A 23,401-nucleotide genomic window follows, 5' to 3' on the forward strand; every position below is an offset into this window, starting at 1 on the left:
CCTTGTCAAATGCTTTTTGGAAATCAAATTATAGTAATTCTACATTGCCCTTTACCCACAGCACATGCTACTAGTTCAGAGTTCCAATAAATTCCTTAAACCTGATTTCCTGTTCACAAAACCATATCGACCCTTCCTGATTATCTTGAGTTTTTCTAAGTGCCCAGATATAACTCTCATCAACATTCTGTTCACACACCTCCCCCATGACAGATGTCTAGCTAACTGGCCTACAGTTTCCTGCCTCTCTCCTTTCTTGTATAGAGATGCTATATTTGCTATTTTACAGCCTGATGGATCTTTTGAGAACCTAGCAGATGTTGGAAAATTAACACCAACATTTCGATTACATCAACAGGAACCTCTTTTAACACTCTAAGCTTAAATCCATCAAGATAGAATCATAGAGTCATACAGCACAGAAACAGAGCCTTCAGTCCAACAAGTCCATAATCCCAAACTAAACCAGTCCCATCTGCCTGTATCTGTACTATCCCTTCAAACGTTTCTTATTCATGTACTTACCTGCCTTTTAAATGTTGTAACTGTACCCACATCCACCACTTTCTCTGAAGGTTCATTCCACATACGAACCAATCTGTGTAAAATAAGAGCCTCTCATGTCTTTTTTAAATCTGTCTCCTCTCATCTTAACAATATGACCCACAGTCTTGAAATTTCCCATCCCAGGGAAAATACATCTGCTACTCACCTTATCCAAACGCCTCATGATTTTGTAAACCTCTACAAGGTCAACCCTCAAACTCCTAGGCTCCAGGGAAATAAGTCCTAGCCTATCCAATCTCTCCTTATAACTCAAACCCTCTATTCCCAGCAACGTCCTGGTAAATCTTTCCTGAACCCTCTCCAGCTTAATAATATCTTCCCTATAACATGGTGACCAGAACTGGGCACAGTACTCCAGAAGAGGTCTCACCAATGTCCTGAACGTCTCAACATAATATCCCAACTCCAATACCTAAAGTTATGCTTATTTGTGCTTGTCATTGAGCTCTATCATTTTGTTTTGTTGTGAAAGCGGGGCGCTTTCAGATATATTTTTGGCATTTAATTGACACAATAAAATCTAGCCTTCAGTGTCATATATGCTTAGGTTATTCTCATTGTCCCTTCCTACCTTCATTTCCTATGTTAGTATTTTCCTCTCATGTCTTGACTACATTTCATGATTCACTCTATCTCCACAAGCTCAATAAAACATTAATTTATATAATACTATATAGAAAAATAATGTAATTATATAATGCACTAATACTGCATGTTGGAGTCAGGATCGTGATTCTGTCATAACTGAGACTCCATTTTAACACAACTTCAGAGAAATACTTCAGACTCAAGCGTTTAGTTTACCATCTAATTCCCTTTGACAATGATGTACAAGCTTTGTGCACCCATTATGTTGAATGGATGATTAGTTTGTACGCTACCAAACGTGAATTAAAAGATAATGCTGGCATAGAGCAGAATGGCTGAATGGCCTGTCTGTGTGGGGAACAATAAATTCTATGTAATATTGATGTGTGATTTGTGGCCCTCTACCCAACTCTTACCCGCTCTTCATCTTTCCAGGGGACTCCACGGAGCCTGGTGTAGAGCTCCATGTGCTCCCGGGCTGTGAGCTCATCGAAAAGAGCATCAAACTGTGGACAGTATCCAATACTCTGCTGCACCTTGAGCAGGTCCTTGAGAATACTGCAACAGACAACAAACAGGAAGGTAGGTGTAGTACAGTGCTGCCTTGCATGGTTGCGCTTAACTCTGAACTTCTCCTTTGAAGCTAAGGCTGAAATCAATAACTGAGAGTTGACCTCATAGATAGAGAGAGACAGAGAGATGGGGTGGGGGGGAAGAGAGAGAGAGAGATAATGGGATTGGGGGGGGGGGAAGAAGGAGAGAGGGATAAGGGGATGGGGGGGAAGAGAGAGAGAGAGAGAGACGGGGGAGGGGGGAGAGAGAGAGAGAGAGAGAGAGAGAGAGAGAAAAGTGCATACAGTGCAAGAAAGAGCCTTTGGCCCAATGAGTCTGCAATGATAATAACTACCGCTAAAAGTGCGCTAATCCCAATTTCCTGCACTTGACCCATATCCTTGAATGTTAAGATAGTTTAAGTGCTCATCCAAATATTTTTTAAAGGTTGTAAGGTTTCCAGCCTCCACTACCTTCCCAGGCAGTGTATTCCAGATTCCCACTATCCACTGAGTGAAAAGGATTTTTTTTCCCCAAAATCCCCTCTGAATCTCCCGTCCTATACCCTATGATCAAGCACCTTCCTTTTTCTGGCAGAAGTAGGCCACTCTGTTCAGCTTAGATTCCCTACAGTATGGAAATAGGCCCTTCGGCCCAACAAGTCCACACCGATCCTCCGAGGAGTAACCCACCCAGACTCGTTCCCCTACCCTAATTTACCCCTGACACTACAGGGGATTCACCTGGCCTGCACATCTTTAGATTGTGGGAGGAAACCGGAACACCTGGAGGAAACCCATGCAGACGCAGGGGAATGTGCAAACCCCACACAGTCACCCGAGGCGGGAATTGAACCCGGGTCCCGGGTCCCTGGTGCTGTAAGGCAGCAGTGCTAACCACTGAGCCACCGTGCTGTTGATTTACCTGTTTCCATTCACAAAGGCCTCTCCACCTGTTGTACTCTCATCCCCAGTCAGCATCTTGAATGTTGTCGTCTTCCCGGCTCCGTTCACTCCCAGTAACCCAAAGCATTCTCCAGGACGCACACCTGTACATAAACGATCTACCGCGAGGATTCTGCCCATCCTCCGAGACTTGTACACCTAGAGGTGGCACAGATAGAACGACTGTCAAGTCTGAATGTTAGTTTTCTGATTTTATCATCCAGTCACTGAATACAACTCGTAGATACATGACCTCTATTAATCATTAGCCAGGAATTTCTGTACATTTAGAAAGCTTGGCATGATTGATCTATTTTAGCCTCCTGAATGGTACATTTTTATGGATGATATCCAAACTTTTTGAGGAGGCCCATTTTTTTGGGAATTCAATGTATATTAGAAATAGCCCTAAGATGACTGTTTATCTCAGCTGTGTTATGCCTCACGGTCAGGATATCAATGCAACCTTAGGGGTTCATTATGTCAGTACGCCTTATAGAAACATGCTGATATCATGTCAGTGTGTGACAAGAAGGGATAAATGCCACAGACTCCATCTGAGCTAGTATCACGTAAAGCATGATGTAGGATTGGAAGCATTCGACGATGTGCAACTTCATAGTTTAATGCTAATCCTGACATGTGTGTGCCTGTTGATGTAATATATGTGCGTTTAAGCTGTAATATCTATTAGATTCTTCAACAGCACAAAATCCACACCCAGTTTCCCATTTTACAGATAACATAAGCTGGTTCAGGTGAAATACCATGCTAGAGGCAACCTCTCCAAACAGAATAACACTGCACAGGAGGCGGCTATTTACCCCATTATGCCTGTGTCGAATCCTTCAAAGAATTATCTATTTATATTCTCTCCCATGCCTCATTATCTGTAAACTTCTTTCAAGCATTTATTTGATTCTCTTTTGAAAATTATTATTGAATCTCCTGCTGCCACCCGTTTCATGTAGTACACTCCAGATCATAACCCACCTTTTTTGTCTAAGGCTTAGGTGGAGTTACACAGAGTATGGACAGCACAAAAACCTATAGATGCACCACAGAAAGCATTCTATTTGGATGCATTGCAGCTTGGTACGGCAACTATGCTGCCTAGGACTGTAAAAAACACAGATATTTGTGTAGACAGCCCAGAATGTAAGCCAAATTTCCATCTACTGACTCCATCTGTACTTCTCACTGCCTTGGAGAGGCAGCTAACATAATTAAAGACCCCTCTCACCCCAGTTATAATCTCTTCCAACCTCTTCTGTTGGGCAGGTGATATAAAAGCTTAAAGACATGTATCAAGAGGTTCAAGATTAGCTTCTTCCCCGCTGTTATGAGACTCCTGAACGGACCTCTCAAATTTCAAATGCAATGTTGGTCTTATTTTTTGTGCACCTTCTTTGCAGCTGTAACTGTATTTCTCGTCCTGTTCAATTACCCTAATGCACTTGGTAATGCATGATCTGCCTGCGTTGCACGCAAAACAAAACTTTTCACTGAACCTAGGTACATGTGACAATAATAAATCAAATCAAATCAGGGCAGACAGCCCAGCTAATTCATTCATGTTCCACTCAAGTGTCCTTCTATTCTTCCGAATTTTTCGCATGTTACCTCTGGTTTTATTTGCAGATGACCTTAAAACTGTATCCTCTGGTTACTGACCCTTTGTTACAGAATACAATATCACCTATTTCATTTCTTTGGTTTTACTATTATCCTTTTATGAAATGTGGGCATTGTTGGCAAGATGTCAATTTCTCATTGTCCTTGAACCGAGTGGTTTGCTAGGCCAAGTCAGAGGGGAGTTAAGAGTCAACCACATCGCTGCAGGTCTGCAGTCACATGTAAACCAGACCAGGTAAGGATGGCAGATTTCATTCCTTAAAGATGATTAGTAAACCACTTGGCTTTTTGCAACAATCAACAGTGGCTCCAAAATTGCTATGAGACTAGCTTTTTAAATTCCAGATTATTTTTTAAAAACTGAATTCAAATTTCACCATCTGTCAAAGTGAGATTCAAACACATTTCCTTAGAACATGAGCCAGGAACACTAGATTACTAGTCTAGTGACAATACCGTTCTGTCATGGTCTACCCTTGAAGTTCAGGATTTAGAATATCAAAAGTCATAATGACCTTCAATAAGCGATTAAATCTCCACTAACATTACTGCTCACAGGAGGATCAGAAATATTTCAATGCAATCTAAGTTGCCATTCTGCAAGCAAGTCATTACATTGAGACTCTGTCTGTCCTCTCAGGTAGATGTAAAGGAGCTAAGGCACTATTTCTATAAATAATGGACTCCCGCACACATCTTGGGGACTGTTGATCCCTCAATCAACATCAATTCAATATATTATTCACTAGTCATTAGCACACTGCTATTGTGGGATCTTGCTGTGTAGTGGATAGCATGGGCAAGTTGGGCCAAAGGAGCTGTTCCATGCTTTAGATCTCTACGATTCTATGACTTGACTATTCTGTTCCCTAAGTTGAGGCAGACTTTGCAATCAGTAATGAAATAAAAACAATGCTTGCTGACATTATCCTTGCAGTTTCTATAAACATTTGTGGGCTCTTTCATAGTAACCAGGCTGCTGAAACAATGTGTACCCTGTGGATCTGGGATCTGTGCGTTTAGAAGTCTCTTTGACCAAAGATACTGAAGTAGTCATACTGGAGAACTACAAGTTAGACAAGTTAATGAAATAAAAACAATGCTTGCTGACATTATCCTTGCAGTTTCTATAAACATTTGTGGGCTCTTTCATAGTAACCAGGCTGCTGAAACAATGGTGTACCCTGTGGATCTGGGATCTGTGCGTTTACAAGTCTCTTTGACCAAAGATACTGAAGTATTCATACTGGAGAACTACAAGTTAGACTATTCAATCCAATTTAGAATCAGAAAGCAAAGTAACGAGAGGGGATGTAGTTCAGGAAAACGTTGGAAATAAGAGTACAAATTATTTTAAAAATATTTTTAAAATCTCTCACAATAATTAAAACCTGAAGGGAAGACAGTTGACTCTTGTAAATGTAAATGTGGAGCATAGGACACTTTGTTTGGGAACAATTAAGATGTGTCACACCTTAAAAAAAAGTTTACATTTCAATGGATGAGTCCTGACATTTCTGCTGTGGTTAATGAGGGTCCAGATGATTGTCTCTAATAAGAGAGCAGCCTACGCTCCCAGTAGGACTATGGCGACTTTAACTTTCCCGGAACATCCCACACTTTTGTTTTAGAATTCCTACAGTGAGAAAACAGGCCCTTCAGCCCAACAAGTCCACACTGGCACTCCGAAGAGTAACCCACCCAGATCCATTCCCCTACTACTCTACATTTTCCCCTGACTAATGCACCTAACCTACACACCCCTGAACACTATGGGCAACTTAGCATGGCTAATTCACATGACCTGCACATCTCTGGACTGTGGGAGAAAACTGGAGCAAACCCACGCAGACACAGGGAGAATGTGCAAACTCCACACAGGCAGTTGCCCGAGGCTGGAATCAAACTTGGGTCCCTAGCGCTGTGAGGCAGCAGTGCTAACCACTGAGCCACGAACACACTTCATGTGTTGCAGTGCCAAGTCATTTGGAGTCATCGAGTCATACAGCACAGATTCAGACCCTTCGGTCCAATCAGTCTACGCCGACGATAATCCCAATTTAAACTAGTGCTACCTGCCTGCTCCTGGCCCATATCCCTCCAAACATTTCCTATTCATGTAATTATCTAAATGTATTTTAAACAATGCAATTATACCCACATCAAACACTTCCTCTGGAGGTTAATTCCATATACACGGTGTAAAAACATTTGCTCCTCAGGTCTTTTTAAAATTTCTCTTCTCTCAAATTAAAAAATGTGCCCCCAATCCTGAAGAAAAGACAACGACCATTAATCTTATCTATATCCCTCATTATTTAGTAAACTTCTATAAGGTTGAGTGAAGCTTCAAGAGGTGTAGGATAACTGGATACTAGCAACCTTAAAACGTATGCAGGCTGACAACAGAATTTGCTCTCTGATTTGCTCCTTGAAATCGAACTTAAGTGGCAATAGTCACACAGTCTTTGCAACCACAAAGACTGAACCAATATAATAGCAATAATTAATTTGCTCATGGGATGTAGGCATTGCTGGCTGAGTCAGCGGTTATTGTCCATCCCCAATTGCCCAGAGTGTAGCTGATGGTCAAATTAAATGCTGTGGATCTGGAGTCACATGCAGGCCAGACCAGGTAAGGACAGCAGATGTTTGTCCATATAAGAACCGGATGGGATTGAATGACACTCAACAGAACCATTAGATTGACTTTGATTTTTTTAGATCTATTTCATTGAATTCAAATACTACCAGCTTGCATAGTGGGACTTGAAACCCATGTCTTCAGAACATTAGCCCTGGGTTCTGGACTGTCATGACCACTATGCTAACACCTCAATTACAAACTGTAAAGTACTTTGGAATGCCTTCAGCCACACGAGAACACAACATAAGAAATAACAGACTGCTCAGTCCCTCGAGATGAGGTTTATAAGATCACGAGGGGTATGGATAGCGTGAACAGCCAAGGTCTTCTTCCCAAGTAAGGAGAGTCCAAAACTAGAGAGCATAGGTTTAAGGTGAGGGGGAAAGGTTTCAAAAGGGACCTGAGGGGTAACTTTTTCACACAGAGGGCAGTGCATGTCTGGAATGAGCTGCCATAGGAAGGTTAAAATTAGAGGTTTGATAGAGTTGGTACAATTATAAAATTTAAAGGGCATTTGGATGAGTACATGAATAGGAAAGGTTTAAAGTGATATGGACCAAATGCTGGAAAATGGGACTAGATTAATCTAGGATATCTGGTCGGTGTGGACAAGTTGGGCCAAAGGGTCTGCTTCTGTGTTGTATGACTGTACAGATTGGTTCCACCAGTCAAAAAGATCCCAGCTGATTTGATGTGGCCTGAACTCCAGTTTCTTGCCTGTCCCTTATAACCATGAACTCCTTTATGAACCAAAATTCCAACTCACCCTTGCAGCAGTTCAATGATCCTGCCTCCACTACTTGTTGAGGAAGAAAATTCCAAACAATAATAACCCTTTGGGAGAAAAGGAATCCTTCTGATCTCCATGTTAAATGAGACACTCTTATTCTGAAATTTTATCCCAATTCAGATTCCATAATTAGGAGAAACTCTTACTACCACCTTGTTAAGTTCCCTTTGAATCTTCTTTGTCACTCAGCTAACCTCCAATGGGTATAATCCCAACATTTTCTCAGAAGGTAATCCTGTTACCCCAGAAACAGCCTAGTGAATCTTCTCTCAACAGCTCCCATTGTAAGAATGCTGGGCATGTGGGGCAAAGGCATTGAGGAATGGAAGTGTTTCCTTCAAAGAGACAGTATTCTCAATGTTCCCATTTCACTTTGCTTTACCTTTGTCAGGTTCTGAATTTTAAGAACGTCAGTATCTGCATCTCCTCGCAGCACACGTCTCCTCTCGTTCCCCACATCGATATCATCATCTTCTATTGGCTTGTTAGAAACTGGCAAGCGCCTGTTAGGCACAATAATGTGATGAAGCAAAATAGACTTTCCAAAACAAATATAATTCCATAAGCTCCTGATCGAAGTGCATATATTATATACAGTAGCGTGCTCAAGAGAAATCACAAGATTACAACAGACGTTTGGTTAAAAAGATCCTAAAAACCATTTATCACATTGTCAACAATAAATCAGCACTAATTTGAGAGTTGAATGCCCCTATCTCACCATCTCCTTGTTCAACTTTCCCATCATTGTAAAATGATCAGAGTCCTTATCCAATATTCAATGCTGATGGTTCCAAATTTTCTCCGAAATGCCGTGATGCCTGAAGTCATTATTTTTGGTTACTGCTCCAAATCCCATTCCCGAGCAATCAACTTTGCCCCTCTCTGTGGCAAATGTCTTGAGACTGATCCAGACCATTTGCAACTTTGGTGACGTATTTGACCCCAAAATGAACTTCTGACTAAATGCAGGCCATTCCCAACTATCAGCTATTTTTATCTCCTGAATACAGGCTGAGTGCCCCTCTACTTCAGCTCATCTGCATTTTTTTTTGACATCCATTCACATGAAGAGGATGGAGATGGAGATCAGAGTTGAGAGTGTATTGCTGGAAAAACACATCAGGTTAGGCAGCATCAGAGGGGCATTTATGGCTGAAACGTCGATTCTCCTGCTCCTCGGATGCTGCCTGACCTGCTGTGCTTTTCCCGTAACACACACTCGACAGTTCAGAGTAAGCCACATTGCTATGGGTCTGGAGTCACACGTAGGTCAGACCAGGTGAGGATGGCAGATTTCCTTCCTGAAAGGGGATTAGTGAACAAGCTGAGTATTTTTTGACAACTGATAATTGTTTCATTAGACACTTAATTCCAGACTTCTTTCAAATTTAATTCAAACCAGAGTCCCCTGACCATTACCCAGGTCTCTGGATTAATAGTCTAGCAACAACACCATTAGGTCATCACCTCCCCTTGCCATCCACTGCCAAAACTCTCCTCTGAGTCTTTGTGACCTCTGGATATGACTATTCCAATGGCCTTCTACCTGGTCTCCCACATGCTACCTTCCAAACTTCTTTCAAACTTCAGCTGTCTACCGTTCTAACTCAGATAACAACCATTCCCTCATTAAGCAAATCAGAAATGAGGGCTGATCCAGACTTAAGGATTCATACAGCAGTGAAGCTGATCCTTGCTAAAAGAGTCAAGAGAGTTCGGCTGAGCTAGACTGACTCCCAGTTGAGAAAAATCTTGACCTCCATTACAATTCTTGTCCTCATTTTAAATCACCTCCATGTCCTTTCTATCTCTGTAATCTCCAGTTCCACAATCCTCATGGTATCATTTTGGTCTCTTGAACATCCACAACATCCAACATAATACCCCAATCGATTTGGAGTGAGATTTTGTTCGAGAAAACAAACCACTTTGAAATGCTCTGGGGTCTTTCACTGGAAATCCCAATATGGTTAAAGATGTGAAATAACTATTTCGTTTTTCTGTCCCACTCTCACCCAGATTTCCATTTAAGTGGTGAACAATCGGGTGACAACAAACAAACAAAGAAATTGCAGGAAAAACTCAGTAGGTCTAGCTGCACCGGTGGAGAGAAAGCAGAGTCTGAGCGGCACGGTGGCTCAGTGATTAGCACTGCTGCCTGACAACACCAGGGACCTAGGTTCAATTCCAGCCTCAGGTCACTGTCTGTGTGGAGTTTGCACATTCTCCCTATGTCAGTGTGGGTTTCCTCTGGGTGCTCTGGTTTCCTCCCACAGTCCAAACATGTGCAGATTAGGCGAATTGGCCATACTAAATTGCCTAGAGTGATAAATCCATTAGTCAGGGGTAAACATAGGGTAGGGGAATGGGTCTGGTTGGGTTACTCTTCGGAGGGTCGCTGTGGACTTGTTGGGCCGTAGGGTCTGTTTTCATACTGTAGGGAATCTAATCTAATCAACATTCTGGGTCAAGAGACACTTCATCAGAACTCTAACAAGAAATATACATGTTTGTGTGCCATGTTAGTCTGCAGTCTTGGTGCATCTTAAAATGTTGGCCTTCTTTGACTTTCTCTGTTCCATTTGACAGATCTCTTCCTAAGTGGAAAATATAAAGCCATTGCCAAAACTCTCTTGACTCTTTTAGCAAGGATCAGCTTCACTGCTGTATGAATCCTGAAGTCTGGATCAGCCCTCATTTCTGATTTGAGTTGCCTGCTAAATTTTTTTAATAATAGCTTTAGGGAATTTTTAGAAATTCTGAAGTTGAGGGTAGGGCAAGAGAGGGTAGTCAGCACTGTGCATTGTATCCGGGTGCCACAAAGATCACAGGAATAACCCATGCATGCACACTTTTGACAAATATGCTAGAACATATAGCACTTCAATGATTTTCCATCAAGTTGGCAACTCTAGACGGCACACGAGCTTACAGATAGCATGTATTCGCTTCGTCACTTAATGGACTCACTGTGGCTTTCTGAAGAAGTTGTACTGGCACATGATGGTGATGAAAAAGCCCACAAACCCCTCTATCGTCATGGCAACAAGGCCTCGTGTCACGATGTCCCATTCAAAAGGCGATTTCATCTTGCCAAACTGGCCTGCCGGGAGAAATTATACACAGGCTTCACTCTGGTCATATTTCAATGGCAACAGGTCACATTGAAATAAAAACACCAAATTCACCACTGCCTGAAACAGTGATGTCCGCTACCGACACTGCCACTGCATTCCACATGTCCATGAGGTGAAGAACAATCACATAGGTGAGGTCATGTCAAAGTAGATCTCAGGATGGGTTAGAACCTTCAGCTGTGGCAGGGCAAAGGGAGGAGTCTTATACACAAATGAATTTGATCACTCCCTTAATTCCTGGAAATGGCTGTGCAGACTACTTTGTTGATTTGTTGGTGGATTGAAGGTAAAAGTCCCAGTGGATTACGGGCTGCTCTCTCATTAGAGAAAGGGGACGGATGGCGGTTTAACCTGAGGGTCACCACACCTCAGCAGAGGAGAGCCCTTCATGGTAACCTCAGTCGGTACCTCAGGGAATTGAAAATGTGCTGTTGGCATCACTCACCAGCTGCCCAGCCAACTGAGCTAACCGGCCCTTGGTAGATGGATAAAAGCGGACACAACATCTTACACTTACTGACTTTGTGAACTTTCCAGCTGATTAATCATTGGTTGCCACCTTGATTGTTCGAAAGAAAATTGACCAACCAGGTTGGTTGCTGGAATCATGTATTCTAATGCTCATTGGTCTATTTTGTTTGGTCAGTTACTTGTCTCCTACAAAAACCTAATACCGTCCATAAGCCTCTGAATTAAACAAATAAGTGGAGTTTGATAATGGAACGCATTCATGCTCTCTGTAGGGACACACCCCACAGTACAAAATTAAGTTGCAGTTTGGCTAAAGGGCTAAATGTGCAGAGAGATATTGCAATAGCTTAACCAGGTGAAACCATATACCTGACTACACACCTTGCTTTCCAATCTGTTAGCTGACACCTTAGTCACTGGGAGAGGCCTCATGTTTCCTGAACATCATAAGGAGCTGACAGTGGGAGGTTATGTTACATTAACCAATTCTCTTGCTGTCAGATCCACCCCATTTACACTCTGAAGTTGATTTGCTGGGAATGGAGAATTGTATATGCTAGCATTCACATGTCCTGAACATGGCCGAGACAGTTCAGGATATGATTAGGAACATGGATAGATCTGTCTCGCACAAACGTAGTTACGGTATTAGAAAATGCATTTGAAATGTTGCCAGTCTGTGCCTCCTGGAGTGAAACAATACAATAGTTTGTGAGGTATTCCTTATTTGATTTGCTGCAAGCCCTCATTCATTCCCTGTCACTTAATCCAGATAGCGAAAGTGAGGACTGCAGATTAGAGTCAAGAGTGTGGTGCTGGAAAAGCACAGCAGGTCCGGCAGCATCCGAGGAGCAGGAGAGTTGACGCTTCGGGCAAAACCCCTTCATCAAGAAATCTTCCTGATGAAGGGCTTTTGCCTGAAATGTCAACTCTCCTGCTCCTCAGATGCTGCCTGACCTCCTGTGCTTTTCCAGCACCACACTCTCGACTTAATCCAGATGGCCAAGGAAGAATGTGAGCTAGATGTGGTGAAATGCAAAGTTTATACGAGCAAACCTTCAACAAATAGCGCATTTTCCACTTTTAATGACTAGTTGACCATTCTTCATTTTTTCATGGTTGAGATTCACTGCTATATAGACAAGGTTTATACTTTGGCTGGTTACTAATAAACAGTAACGATTGCTCAATATATGTGATTGACCGTTAAGTACAGAATACAAAAAGGCTTCTTTGGTCAGGGTTTTACTATAAAATAGCAACACGACCTTGTTAATAGCTTACTACACTGAATATAATGTAAAAGGTGTTCACACAACATATTGAGATTAATATATTTAAACAATGCAGAAGTTTGCTATATTGGTTAGAATGGTAGCACAACTAATTTGCTCCCAATTCTCTCTGCACTCTCATCCACAATCGTAGCCCCAAATTTCCTTCTCTTCTGATCAATATATAATTGTTCTCTCTCTTTCATTACACATTCTGACGTTCCTGTTGTATAATAAGTTTTATAAGGACAAGCTCTGATTTAATGTCACGCAGGAGCTTGCTGCTGTAACTACTGCTGCAAGGGTGGTAATTCTAATGGTTTGCCACTCTCATCTCAAGAGTTTGTTTCCTTTTATATTACAACTGCCCCTTTCTGTAAAGCAAGGGCATACTGGAAGCCAAAACAAAAGATGTGTAAGCCAACGATTCTCATTGACACGAGTAACATCGGGGGTGAACACTTGTTTGCACTGTGCCACCATCTCAATCCCAGAATTTATTCACAAAAGCAGATGTCTCTGCCGAAGGAGATATGTAAATGGCATTATTGGGTAATGATGCAGACAATGTTCAAAACCTTCCTTCTGCAGTCATCTTCCTTTTTAATGGTCAACATTAAAGTCTTGAGTAACAGTTTCATATTTACCTATTTTTGCGTAGTATTCATTGATGTACTCATTGTAAGCCATTTCCATCAGTCCATGGCCTAGGTTATAATTTGGGAAGATGAGGAAACAGGATTTCAGGTAGCTGTTGACAGCTTTCAGGTCCTGCAAAGACATGGCCAAGAAGGTATAGGATATTGGAAACATACCCAACTCTATTAAACGGAAACAAGTACAAGGATAATTGTAAAACCATTACTGTCCAAAAACAGACAAAAGGACTCTCAACGTAGATGTTAAAGATTGCACTCAATAATGTTCAATGTCATATCTTAATGAAGACCTACCATCGCGTGATTATCCTCCTCCCGCTATTTTCATGGCTGTTAGTTTTAATACATGGGCTATCGTGAGTGCCTTCCTACACCTCTCATAAACTAAACACACAACTGGCAAACGCAGGTGCTCAGCAATGTGACATCAGAGGTCAGGAACAATATTACATTTTGCATACCCACAATGGACTGGAAATAAAACCACTTTTATTGCAATGTCAACAAGGATCCCTCTATCTCTGTCAAGACATGGAGACAAGAAAATCTATGTTGTTCCATTTTATTGCTTGAAGCTTTTGATAGCCCTCCCATAGAGTTATAGAGTTGTGCAACATCGAAACAGACCATTCAGTCCAACCCATCCATGCTGATCAGATATCCAAAATTAATCTTGTCCCATTTGCCATCATTTGGCCCATATCCCTCCAAACCCTTCTTATTCATGTACCCATCCAGGTGCCTTTTAAATGTTGAATTGTACGAGCCTCCACAACTTTCTGTGGCAGCTCATTCCATTCACGCACCACCCTCTACCTGAGAAAGTTGTGGTGTAAGTCCCTTTAAAGTCTTTCTCCCCTCACCTTAAAACTATGCCCCCTAGGACTCTCCTACCCTAGGGAAAAAAACCTTGGCTACTCACCCTATCCACGCCCCTCATGATTTTATAATGTTATACAGTCACCCCTCAGCCTCCAGGGAAAATAGCCTCAGCTTATCCAATTTCTCCCTGTAGCTCAAACCCTTCAACGCTGGCAACATCCTTGAAAATCTTTTCTGCACCCTTTCAAGTTTAGCAACACCTTTCCTACAGCAGGGAGACCAGAAATGAATGCTGTATTCTAAAAGTAAGTCATAGCTTACCATAGTGAATAACTGTCAGCAAGGAATGTAGTGGTCTAGCCAACCACTGTTTTCATTTGTTATCTGATCCTACGTAGTTCCATCCCTTAAAGAACATCAGTGAACCTGACGGGTGTTTGCAACAATTGGCAGTGGTTTCATGAATGCCATTTAGTTAGCATTTTTAAAAATTCTTACTGAATTCAATATCTGCCACAGTGGGATTTGAACACAGAACATTAGTCTGGAGCCCAATGACATTACCATTACAGCACCACCTTGGTATCCTTCATTTGGGTGGTGTCCTTGCTCTTTTGGATATCATTGTTTAATAAAAAACAAATGATCAAACCGCAGAATATGCAACACCCGCCCATTTACTTCCTCCCTCCTCAGTATCCAAGGCACCAGACACACCTTCCAGGTGATGCAGCTCTTTACCTGCACTTCACACAATCTAGTCTACAGTATTCACTGCTCACAATGTGGTCTCCTCCACATGAGGGAGATGACACACAGACTGAGTGACTGGTTTGCAGAACACCTACATTCCATCAGCAAAAATTACCCCTAGCTTCTGGCTGCCTGTCATGTTAACACACCAGTCTGTTCACTGGGCGAGATCTCTGTCACGGACTTGCTGTAGTGCTCTAGTGAAGCTCAGAGCTCACCTATTCGTGGTCCCCATCATCAGCTTCTCTTTCTCCCTGGCAGACCATCATCCATTCTTGGTCTGCCTAGCTGTCGTTCTCTCCCTTTGGGCTCCATCTCCACCAATCAGCTCACTCCTTCCCCTCCCCCCCCACCCCCAGCCCCTTCCATCAACATATTACATCACCATATCCAAGCCAATCTCAGTTCTGAAGTACAGTCATTGGACCAGAAATGTTGACTCTGATTTTTCTCCACAGATGTTGCCAGACCTGCTGAGTTTCACCAGAAATTTCTATTTTGGTTTCAGATTTCCAGCAAACACATTTCCTGCTTTTATATTACCATTCAATGTATGCTGTCTATATGTGAAGACATGCCGGATTGTGACAGTGCACTTAATAGGGCAAGAGGCACTTGTGGCCAAGAACACTTTGGGGTTCACGGTTTCAAATTTGCATTTTGTCCACATTCGCAGGATTGGGTCAGTACATCTGTCCATTTCAGAACAGTCCCACCAATTCCTGATGAAGGGCTTATGCCTGAAACGTCGATCCTCCTGCTCCTCGGATGCTGTCTGACTGGCTGTGCTTTTCCAGCACCACACATTCGATTCTGATCTCCAGCATCTGCAGTCCTCACTGTCTCCCAACAGTCCCATCAGTCTAACAATTATGACAGTTTCTGGAGAAATCCCACCACCATTAACACCTGCGTGAGTCAACTAGGTAAGTTTGATAGTATATATTAAAAAAAACACTGCAGATGCTTGGAATCAGAAACCAAAAGAGAAATTGATGGAAAAACTCAGCAGGTCTGGCAGCATCTGTGGACAGAAAGCAGAGTTAACGTTTTGGGTCCAGCGACTCTTCTTTAGCAAGTCAATAACATGTAACCTTGTCAGTAATGGACACAGTCCTCAGAACACGTGTAGAAATTCAACAATGACAGTCGTTAAACAGAAACAAAACCAATAATTCTTCACACTATATATGCTCACTTAAAAACTGAATTTTTGAGGGCAACGTTCTAAGCCAAAAGCCATGGGGTCAACTCTTCTATGGGTAAAGTTTTCAGGCGTTGATTTGCATGCTTGATTTGAGGCCAAGTTGAAGCCAAAAAGGATCATCACAATGGAATGAAGTTTCAAAAGAAAAGCAAAAAAAATTTATGAATGATCATTCACAACGTAATCACTTCCCATAAATTGAATAAATGAAAACAAAACTCAAATGCAGCAATGTTTTAAGCTCTGACTTACTGGTATGCATTTTCATTAGGCTTAATACATTTACAATTAAATAAATTGCTAACATCTCCAGGATTGTACTCTGGTTCTGAATTTTTGGACCTTGATTCCTGAAATACAAAGGTTCACGTTTACATGACGTACATGTCAAATTACAGTTTCTTAATCCAAAAAATGATGGGATTGATCTTTACAGAAGATTGACCCATGCACGTGAGTACATGTTGACATTCTTAAATGGTAGGATACACGATCAACTGTAACAACATCAGCACCAGAAATAACATAACCAACATCACAGCTGAGTAAAAGCTGGCAATAATCCAAGAGGCAGGCTAATTGCCCACCACTTGACCTTTGCTCTCCAACTTACTCATTGTGGGAAGTATGGCAGAAAGGGAAGTGAAACTGCAGGAGAAGATAGAATTTTACACCATCCAAATACCCACCTTGTCATGTTCAAAAAGTTGAAGCAAGAAGGTAGCAACCGTTGCCGTGATACCAATGAAGAGGTTGATGACAATCAGGAAGACATAGGCTGTACTGGGAACCTCAAACCAGAAGGAGGCAGGATACATAATTGGTGTGATTGACCAACTGTAGAGCAAGCAGCAACAGTAAAGGTCAGTGATCATGCCCCTACTTTCCAAGTTTATGCTCCTCCCTCTTTTCAATGACATCATGGACAAGATTGTCCCACTCCCCCCCCCCTTCTTTGCTGTATCACTTCTATGGTTCAATGGTTCACATAACATTCCCCACTACCAGGGTCCGGAGAGGTGTCCAGTGCTACTGAAGACACTCTGCAATTAAAAGGAGACCAATAGCTGACTTTCCCTCTTTTCTTAAATAGAAGCTTCTTGGTCCCACCCTGTCCCAATAGGTAAGACAGTACTGAGTGTTCATTGAATGGAATAATGTTGCAACCTCACTTTTTACCATCATGTGGTACAATCTAGTGCCAGACCCGTGCTAGGTACCACCAAGATTTGAGACAGAGTTCAAAGGATGAGATGTTTCAAAGACATTAATTATGCTGGCTTTAGAAAGTGATCGAAGCCTTGATAAAATATAATAGGCTACACTGGAGACAATACTGGTTACAATGTGGACAAAACCAGTTGGCGACTTTGATTTCCTTACAGAGTCAAGAACAGAGTTAAACTGAGGTCTCTCAAATCCATGCACTGTCACTTAATGAATTGCGGATCACAGGACAGATTTGGGCCCTTCGATTAAGTACACTTGCTTATCACAACAATTATGATTCAACCTAAAGAGTGTGGATGACAGTGCAGCACCACACTATTATCCTGGCAATTGACTGTGGTCAAGTTGCTAAGTAACTAACACAAAACAATGAATAACCTGCCAGAAGGCAAACACACTGCAAAAGGTCTAATTCATGTAACAGGAAATAAGCCTGATACCAAATTTTTCAAATCTGCCTTTCCATTGTCTGTATTTTCAACTCAAATGATTGGCATCGCTGAAGCAGTCATTCTCCACACAACATTTGAATGTTAATTAACTTGATGCTACCCACCAATTTGTGTTCTCTTTAAGGCACCAGCTCTTCTCCTGATAAATTTTGTGTACAAGGTTTTGAAGTATGAAAACCTTGTACACAAACTAAATGTGATGCTGCTAGCCATTCACAGGCAGATCATTATGAAGAAAGATCAGCATCAGAAGTGGCAGTACAACACTTTACAAAGGGATGCTTTCAGAACAACTGCGACATTTGGAGAATTATTGCTTTGGAAAATTCTTATTTATAACATGCAATTTTAAATAGTTTAATAGAAAAACTGCAAACATTAGAAATTGTGGTTTAAATAAAAATTGCTGTTTTTTTCTTAAAATCCTTTAATGGAGTCATATAGCATGAAACCAGACCCTCATGGGGTCCATCATTGACTGAGCCAACATTTATTGTCCATTCCTAATTATACTGGAGAAGGTGGTGATGAGCTGCCTTCTTTAACCACTGTCATTCTCTGGGGTGCAGGGATACCATCAGTGCTGTTAGAAAGGGTATTCCAAGGTTTTGACCCAATTAAATCGAAGGAACAGTGATATAGTTTCAATCAGGATGGTGTACGAATTGAAAGAGAACCTGCATGGTTGCTGTTTGTGTGCATCTGTCGCTGTTGTCCTTCTACGTGATTGAGGTCATGAGCTTGAAAGGTGCTGTTGAAGGAGCCAGTGCAGTTTTATAGGAAGGGATGTTGAAGGTGGTAGATGGGGTGTCAATCAAGTGGGCTGCGCCATCCTGGATGATACAGAGCTTTTACAATGTTATTGGAGCTGCACTCATCCAGACAAGTGGGGAGCATTGCACCACACTTCTGACATGTGCCTTGTCGACAGTCAAAATGCTTTAAGTAATCAGAAAGGGAGTTACTTGTTGCAGGGTCTCTGATCTGCTCTTGTAGCCACAGTATTTACATGGCAAAAGTGGGTACTGCAGATGCTGGAGTTTAGAGTCAAGATCAGAGCAGTGCTGGAAAAGCACAGCACGTTAGGCAGTATCCAAGGAGCAGGAAAATCGACGTTTCAGGCAAAAGCCCTTCATCAGGAATGAGGCTGGGAGCCTCAGGGTTGGAGAGATAAAGGGGAGGGTGGGGTGGGGTTGGGGGCAAGGTAGCTGAGAGTGCAATAGGTAGATGAAGGTGGGGCTAAAGATGATAGGTTGGAGGGGAGGGTGGAGGGGGAGGTGGGAAGGAAGATTGACAGGAGGAACAGGTCATGAGGATGGTGCTGAACTGGAAGGTTGGAACTGGGATAAGGTGGGGGGAGGGGAAATGAGGAAACTGGTGAAATCCACATTGATGCCTTGGGGTTGAAGGGTCCCAAGCCAGAAGGTGAGGCGTTCTTCCTCCAGACTTCAGGTGGTAAGGGAGTGGCGATAGAGGAGGCCCAGGACCTTGGCAGAGTGGGAGGGGGAGTTGAAATGTTTGGCTACGGGGCAGTGGGGTTGGTTGGTGCGGGTGTCCCGGAGATGTTCTTTGAAGCGCTCTGCGAGTAGGCGTCCAGTCTCTCGAATGTGGAGGAGACCACATTTCCACTCCCCCTCCCATTCTGCCAAGGACATGCAGGCCCTGGGTCTCATCCATCGCTGCTCCCTCATCACCCGAAGCCTGGAGGAAGAACACCTAATCTTCTGCCTTGGGACACTTCAACCCCATGGCATCAATGTGGATTTCACCAGTTTCCGCATTTCCCCTCCCCTCACCTTATCCCAGTTCCAACCTTTCAGCTCAGCACCGTCTTCATGACCTGTCCCATTTGTCAATCTTCCTTCCAACCTATCTGCTCCACCCTCCTCTCTGACCTATCACCTTTACCCCACCTCCATCCACCTACTGCACTCTCAGCTACCTTCTCCCTAGCCCCACCCCCCCTCCCAATTATCTCTCCACTCCCGAGGCTTCCAAACTCGTTCCTGATGAAGGGCTTTTGCCTGAAACGTCGAAATTACTGCTCCTCAGATGCTGCCTAATCTGCTGTGCTTTTCCAGCACTACTCTAATCTTGACAGTATTTACATGGCTAGTTCAGTACAGTTTCTGTCAATAATAACCCCCAGGATGTTGATAGTGGAGGATTCAGGGTGCGGCCACAATAACACATCTTCAGTACTATTGCCAGAACATTGCAAGTGCCTGTAGCCTTTACAATGTCTAATGTCTTCAGCCATTTCTTGATTTTATATGGAGTGAATCGAATTGGATGAAGACTGACACTTGTAATGCTGGTGGCCTCAGCACTATTAGCTGAAAATGGATATGTAAACTCTAACTTTGTTTTTTTGCATTGGCTTGCTGGACTCCTCCATCACCGAGAATGGGAATGTTTATGGAGTCTTAAAAAATTGAACGGTTCTTTCATTGTCCATCACCACTCAAGATTTGATGCAGCAGGACCACAGAGCTTAGATCTGGTCTGTTGATTATAGGGTCACTTGCCCTGTCTATTTCATGATCCTTTTGCTGTGTGGCACAGAAGTAGTCTGGTGTTATGGTTTCAACAGATTGGCACTTCATTTTCAGATATGCTTCTGATGCATTCCCTCCTGCACTTAAATTGAACCACTGAAATCACTGTTTAATCACTTAAATCCAGCATTACAGAGAGTTACGTTCAGTCAAAACTTTGATTCCAGTTCTTGAAGAATGGTCACAGTGAAAGGAACTCGGCCTGGTAACTGTGCCTTTGCTAATAATACAAATTATGATGGAATTTGATCATCAGCAGATGCGCTGTTGGCATGAAGCAAACTACATAAAATACATTAACATTTGTATGAATCTGTGCCAATTTAGTTCTGGACTGTTAGTTGTTCATTATCCAACTTAAAACAAAGGATGGAACTAACAATGGTTCCAAATATTCCCTTTAGAATACAGCGGTAATAATAATCTAAAGGCTTGTGCTCCAAAGTCAACCCTCTCAGTTTGACACTTCACAGTTGACAGTGAGGGCGAATGCACTGCTTTTACTGAACTCTGGGTTATTATGCTTGGCATTCAATAATTCTCGATGGGAAAGCAATGACGCACCTCTTGTTTTGGACAACACTTTTTTTCCCATTAAAACCAGATCTCTCTTCCCCTTGAAAGAGTTTGCTTTTGTTTCTTTTAAAGACAATTTACCACACCCAGGTCATACCTGAACTCTGACTACTTGCTATAATTCCGAAATAAAAGTGGTTTAAACTGTAGTTACCTTTGTCATTAACCACTGAATCAAAATAAAACTGAAAAGAACTTTCAAGGCTATTATTCGAAGATAACAATTTCTTCATAAACTTGCAAGAATTTTGTCTGCCAACAGTGATGAGTGTCACTATCTGAACTCTATATCCAAGGAGTCCATACAGTTATTAAAGTTTCCTTCCTCTGATATTTTCCTATGGGAAAGCCTTGAATCTGGTACTGGCTGCAGTGATTAGTTTATTGGGTCAAAGTCAATGTGTTTATTTATGGCATCCGTGGATGAGTGCCAAGCTTCTAGAAATTCTCTGGCTGTCCTCTGTTTGGCTTGTCCTATTATTGTTGTGCTGTCCCAGTTGAATTTGCGGTCCCTGTTGTCTGTGTGTATAGCTACTAGGGAAAGCTGGTCATGGCTACTTGATGTTCATGAATGCTGATCGCTAGTTGTATGCTTGCTTGTCCTATATAGTGTTTCAATGCAGCCCCTACATGGAACCTTATAAATTATGTTTGTCTTGCACATGATGGGTATGGGGTCTTTTGACCTGGTGAAATGTTATCTGAGTGTAGCTGTCTGTTTATGGGCTGTCATGAACCCAAATGGTCAAAGAAGCTGGCTGTTAGTCCCGAGATTTGTTTTAATGTAAGGTAGCGTGGTTAGTGTGTTGAGTCATGACATGTCCATGTCGCGTAGTCTGTCTGCCAGGCATCTGTGGATGAAGTTGCAGGGATATCCGTTCTTGGCAAAGACCTTGTAGAGGTGCTCCCATTCTTCTCTTCGTAGATTGGGAGTGTGTTGTAGCCTTTTTGAACAGGGTCTTAGTGCAGCTTCTGTTGTGTGTGTTTGGGTGGTTGCTGTTGTAGTTCCGGATCTGGTCCGTGTGTGCGCTTTTTCTGTCCACTTTTTGTAATGCATTCCCTTGGGACAACACAGCAATAATAGGACAAACCCAACAGAGCACAACCAGAGAATTTCCAGTAGCATCAATAAACACATTGACCTAGACCCAATTTACCGATCACTGCAACGAACAACCAGAACTGGCAACCGGAAGCAGCAGGAACAAAACCAAATAAATTCCAATGGACACATTAAAGCAGCACTTCACAGGAGGCTCCAAAACACTGAGGGGCCACCTAGACAGAAGACAAAACATCTGCAAACCAAGTTCCCAGCTTGGCGAACATACCCACAACAACTGCAACCATTTTATCTTTTCGTAAGTAAGGAGACCAGAACTGTACACAGTATCCCAGGTGTGGTCCTACCAGCGCCCTGTACAACTATAGCAAAACTGCCTTACTTATATGTTCCACTCGAGCTGGGTGTGGTAGTTTGACACAGATTTCTTAGGTGACTGGGGCTCTGCAGTGCAGGTGGTAGATAAAAAAAGGCACAGCATCCACAGAAAAGAGTCAAATATAAAGTCAAGTAATTAAATGTAATGCAGAAATAAAAACTACCTACTCGTAAGTGAATCAAAAACGTTAACTATACAGACATAAGTATTTTACTTTAAAGATCAGGATTTTTCTTGACTAATCAGGAATGACTGTTTCTCTGACTAAGAGATAAAGTAAAACGGCATTTTTTACACCAAATTCTCTCTTGACTAGTGGACTATGGTGACTATCACAGGCTGAAGATTTATTCAAAGTGATTTGGTTGAGTCTTTTTGATTTTTAGGTACTATCTCTCCTGAATCTTGCTACGGTCACATGTGGGGAAACAACCAATGAACAACTGATCCAAATTTGACCTTTAACTGCAAGTCCCAATGAGCTACTTCAAGGTGGAAGGGTATGTCTCACCCAGCATTTACACAATCACACACTTTCCAGAGGACTTGCTGCAGTGAACAGAAATAGGAACTCTGACTCTCTGGGGCACAACCTTTGCTGCATATCTCAAGTCAGCCTGGCGAGTACAGAACGGGCAGCTTGCATGCTCCTCTGTCCTGTTCAGATTTGAAATAAAAGATGACCATTCACAATCCAAGACATGACACTTGTGGCCTTTTTTGCTAGGGGTTTGGAGCTTAATAGTAAGGAAATCTTGTTTAAATCTACACAGGGGTGTAGGTGTCGCTGCTCCTGGAGTGACCCATTCAGGTTTTGTCCCAGTATTTAAGAAAGGATGCACATGTACTGGAGAGAGTTCAAAGGAAATGCACTAGGCTGATTTTTGGGATGAGCTGAACCTATCAAAAGCAGCTGAACAGGTAAAGGCTTTATTCATTAAAGTTCAGAAGAACGAGGGATGATTTTATTGAAACACGGTTTTGAGGAGGCTTGACAGGGTAGATGCTGATCAGCTGCTTCCACTAGTGGGGGAATCTCAATCTATGGGGCACGGGTACAGGCTAAGGGGACATTAATTTAAAATTTAGATCGT

General features: G+C 42.3%; 1 protein-coding gene across 4 annotated transcripts in view; it reads right to left on the reverse strand.

Moving 5' to 3' along the window:
• The window catches only part of abca2 (ATP binding cassette subfamily A member 2), a 559,549-nt gene that overhangs the window by 52,729 nt on the left and 483,419 nt on the right, over positions 1 to 23,401 (reverse strand). For all 4 annotated transcript variants that reach the window (XM_087998533.1, XM_087998535.1, XM_087998534.1 and 1 more), the window contains exons 37-42: positions 16,739 to 16,886; positions 13,256 to 13,379; positions 10,697 to 10,829; positions 8,106 to 8,226; positions 2,632 to 2,810; positions 1,572 to 1,713 (exon numbers count right to left, since the gene is read on the reverse strand). In XM_087998533.1, coding sequence (XP_087854659.1) covers positions 1,572 to 1,713; positions 2,632 to 2,810; positions 8,106 to 8,226; positions 10,697 to 10,829; positions 13,256 to 13,379; positions 16,739 to 16,886 — 847 coding nt within the window. The remainder of the gene's footprint in view (positions 1 to 1,571; positions 1,714 to 2,631; positions 2,811 to 8,105; positions 8,227 to 10,696; positions 10,830 to 13,255; positions 13,380 to 16,738; positions 16,887 to 23,401) is intronic.

The sequence above is a fragment of the Chiloscyllium plagiosum genome, unplaced genomic scaffold (assembly GCF_037043375.1).
Source record: "Chiloscyllium plagiosum isolate Xiang-an unplaced genomic scaffold, Cpla_swu_hap1 HiC_scaffold_21, whole genome shotgun sequence".
Lineage (NCBI taxonomy): Eukaryota > Metazoa > Chordata > Chondrichthyes > Orectolobiformes > Hemiscylliidae > Chiloscyllium > Chiloscyllium plagiosum.